Source organism: Hypomesus nipponensis, chromosome 2, assembly GCF_054491055.1.
Source record: "Hypomesus nipponensis isolate SF chromosome 2, ASM5449105v1, whole genome shotgun sequence".
Taxonomy (NCBI): domain Eukaryota; kingdom Metazoa; phylum Chordata; class Actinopteri; order Osmeriformes; family Osmeridae; genus Hypomesus; species Hypomesus nipponensis.
In genome coordinates, this window is record NC_140362.1 from 19465839 (window position 1) to 19470000 (window position 4162).

The window sequence follows — 4162 nt, forward strand, 5'->3', positions numbered from 1 at the left end:
CACATTACAACTTGGTGGTGCGAGATTTTGTCAGTCGCTTAATGTTAGTACATGGGTGTGTGTGTCTTTGTGAATCAGGTGCAGGGTGGTTTGTTATGTTGTGTGGGAAAAAAAAGTTCTTCATTTGAAATATCCCGCCACCCCTGTAGCCATCCGTGATTAGTCAAGCAAGCCTTTTCACGGTAACTGAGGTGGAGCGGCAGAGAGGGGGCGGGGGTCACCTTTTGTGCAAATATATCAACCAAGACCAAGCCACCAGCATCAGATTTCTCGCTCTATGAGAGGGGGGACTAGCGTCGGTGTTTGTGTAAGAGAAGCTAGAGAGAGAGAGAGAGAGAGAGAGAGAGAGAGAGAAAGGCAGAGAGGGTAGAAGAAACATTTGAACGACTGAAAGAAGAACTGCCGCTGCCACTAATACAGACCTGTAACAAACGAATAAAAAAAAAGAAATCTCTAAAACTTTGGAACGGAGCCATGGACGGGATGGTAACATTCGGACGCACGTCGCTGTTGTGCACCTTGCTTCTATGGTCCTTGCAAGGTACGACATTTCGATGTTATGCTTTTCCCGTTTAGTAGCCCATGCATGAGAAAGTTAACATGTTTTCCTTACTTCGTTGTCCGGTTGGACTTAAACGAGGGTTGTGGTCTTTGCGGTGTCTGTCTCACTTGCTCTCAATTCGCTGCTTATAAGAAAACGAGCAAACGAGCATTACAGCGGTTCGTACACTGGCCCGTTTGACTTGACGCTATATCATAATAAAAACAAAAACATCGTTGTATTTCATAGCATATCGAGTGCAATTTGATACAATTTGTTTCAAGACGTCCACTTTGTGAATTAGTGCGTGCCTTCACTTTTGAACCTTGCACACGATAACAGGTGGAAGTGTCACAATAAGTTAAACTTTATAAAACAACGCGTTCTCAGCAACGTATTGCACTTTTCTCTTCTCGGTTTTCTTGAGGTAACTGTGTTTTTTGTTGTTATTGTTGCTCTGAAAAGAAGATTATAGACTACGGGAGCGGATCAGGTTAAATTCGTGGGATGTTTTACACCGCACTTGCTCTTTGTAGTCTTGCGGGAACCCCCTGCTCCGCACTTGAGTGCTCTTGTGAGCGCGCTGGGGACTGCGGTATTGCTTCTCCCCATGCGCTGCGCTCCGTCTGTCGCTGGATGGCCACTCGTGCTTTGATCTGTGATCTATGAGTGGCTTGGCTGTGCCGCGGATGGGGCGCGCTCTCCCGCTTCCCCTATACACCCCGGAGGTTTTGTTTCGTTGACTGATTGTGTGTCATATGGGCATTTACTACATTAATGCAACGTGGAACATTTTTATGTGACTTGATTGTGTGTGGTTAAGAAAATGTTTTATGATGTATTATATTTAGTGTAAAAGTCGTGTTGGAAACAAAATCCCGTCAACTAGTTCAATGTAGGAAGGTACAGAATGTTGAACAATGTGCTCTTGCAAACTAGTGTGATCATTAGGGTGGGGTCTGTTTCATGCGCTCTCTCTCTCTCTCTCTCTCTCTCTCTCTCTCTCTCTCTCTCTCTCTCTCTCTCTCTCTCCTCTCTCTCTCTCTCTCTCTCTCTCTCTCTGTTTCTCTCTTCTCTCTCTCTCTTTCTTCAGTTTCTCTCACCCTCTCCCTCATTATCTGCCCCATTAACTATTTTCATAGTCTTTTTAAATATTTAATTCCATCTGCAATAATCCATTTTCTTCTCTCTATATACAAAAAAAACCTGTCTTTTGTATCTCTTAAACCTAAACCCCTTTCCCTCGGAGTTAGTCATCTCCAGCCTTTCGAAAAAGAGGGACAAAAAAAACCTCCCTCTCTCCAGCGTCAGTGTGCTCCCCCCCCCCCCCCCCCACACACACACACAGACATCACCTGGTCTCTGGGACAGTTGTTCTAAAGGCTGTCTTGTCTGGTTCCATGAGCCCAGGCTGTCTTGGAGCCTTTTAACAGGTGCCCACTAAAAAGACCCTATAATTGGAGGCCCCTGTACTTCAGAGCGCACATACAGCTGTGGCACATTCATTTAAAGGGTGCTTCTGTAAGCTCGGCTCCTTCCAACTCCTCATTACCTAATCTCTTTGGCTGCAGTGCAAATACATCCTTCTGTCGTTCAGGCCACCCCTACAATGGCTGAATGGAACAGCCCATCTCACCTTCAAGTTCAATCCATGTTCCTTTCTTGATAAAATACAGGTTATTTTTCTCTCTTTTAGCCAACAAATGTTCTCTTTCTTTCTTTCTTTCTCTTTCTGTCTCTCTCTTTCTCCTTTTCTCCTGTATTTTCTTTCCTCTCTCCACCATTTCCCTCAAGTTGATCTAATAATAGCAGGTTTTTGAGAGACTGTGGGATGCTGTCTCCCAGACACACATTCCTACCATCGCAGGTCACAGACTCTGGAGCCGCAACTCTGCCATGCTGCCTCAAACAGGAGCTCAGGACGCACAAGACGGCAGACATGGGAACACATGGATGAGGGACGGGGGGGGCGGCGGGGGGTTGAGAGGACATAGGGGCTCCTGTCCATGGCACACAGATATGCCACGCATGACAGCCATGTCGACGCCCACAGCATCAGTGACCTTTGACCTCTTCAACTGTGCATATCCGAAATGACTCTCCCAGTCCATGGGGCTCGGTGTGTCCGAACCTTTCCAAGAGGTTTAACAGCTTCAACAGCGGGATTTCCCTGTTAAACTTGTCTCATAAACCGTAGACCAACTACCTGCTTGGATTGGATTCCAATTTATATCTGGCAAAATAATTCTTTCATCATGAGTTTAGGATTAGCATGACATGATCGTTATTAGTTGTCAGTTGGTGCCCTGTAGTCCAGCCCAGTGGGCATATAAGGAGATGTGGGCTGACTGGTCCAGGATTGGTATCAGACGTAGGTGGTCTGATGTTATGACTGGATCTGTGAGGTCGTGTAAGTCACATGATGCTGTAAGTCACATGATGCTGTAAGCCCTGGTGCGGCACTCAGTGGTCAGCCAAGTCACGGAAAATCACAGCCAATCAGAGTAGAATTCCCATAGTTTGGTCTAAGCTCTCCCACTTTCGTTGGTTTGGAGTTGAGGGGTGCACGATTGAGGGAGAGAGGTGGGGTGTGAGGTTTTTTGTGAGGGGTGTTGAAAGGGGGGGTTGAAAGAAGATGGTGGGGAGAATTGCAGAGACAGACTGCCTGTTGAGTTCAAGGCTCTCAAAGGTAAACCAGGCTTCCAACCTTTGTCTATCAAGTCTTTAATTCCACAAGTAATTTCCTGAATTTAATTTCATGCCCCTCACCTCACCTCACCACACACACACACACACACCTTCAGCATCAAAAGCCCCCCCCCCCCGGGGTTGTGTGTAATTATTATCGTATTAGAGCAGAGAAATTAAAAGCCTTTCATTGAGCTAACAGAGATAAAAGTTTAAGAGGCTTCTTCTGGATGTTAGGGCAAAGTGTTGTGTAGCTTCAACCACACGGACACACACACACACCACACAGGCACACAGACACACACAGACACACACAAAGGCCTGGCATTGTGCAACGAGGGGCAACCTCACCTAATATACCCCCTGACTGACAGATTGAGAGCTGTTGTCATTCACCTCAGTGTGTGAGAGTGTGTATGTTGTGTTGTTGGTGTGTTAGTTTGAGGCTGTTATTATGGGGGTGATTCACTTCTGACAGGATTCAGGGGGAGATGGGATGGAACACTGAGGTCTTCTTGGAATGACTGGTATTCCAGGGGGCATGTTGAAGCTTGCCGATGACTTGGTGTGTGTGTGTGTGTGTGGGGGGGGGGGGGCATCTATGAAAGAGTGCCTGTCTGTCACCTCCCAGTTCTTTTTACCCCGAGTCACCAGGTCTAATCCACATACAAACAGGGGCAAACAAAGCAGAGGTCTACTCACCCCTGAGAGCCTGGGTCAGTGTGGTCGAAGAGCGTTCCACTCAGAGCTACCACACATTATTGTGGTGTGTCAGTGTTCCAGTCATCTGCCTTTCCACATTATGAAGTTAAACATTGGCAACTGAACAGAGCTTCCATACGGCACAGTCAACTGTTTTTAACTTGAAAATAAATCGCAATTGCGATTTTACGCCACGCCCTACCTTTCCATACGCGACCCAGGATCCTTGGG

At 46.7% G+C, this 4162-nt stretch overlaps 1 protein-coding gene across 1 annotated transcript in view; it reads left to right on the top strand.

The window, feature by feature from the left end:
- The first annotated feature begins 278 nt into the window (after nt 1-278).
- The window catches only part of bcam (basal cell adhesion molecule (Lutheran blood group)), a 43050-nt gene continuing 39166 nt past the window's right edge, over nt 279-4162 (top strand). Inside the window, exon 1 of the mRNA XM_084669158.1 lies at nt 279-541. Within this exon, the coding sequence (XP_084525284.1) occupies nt 475-541 (67 nt within the window). The 5' untranslated portion in view covers nt 279-474. The remainder of the gene's footprint in view (nt 542-4162) is intronic.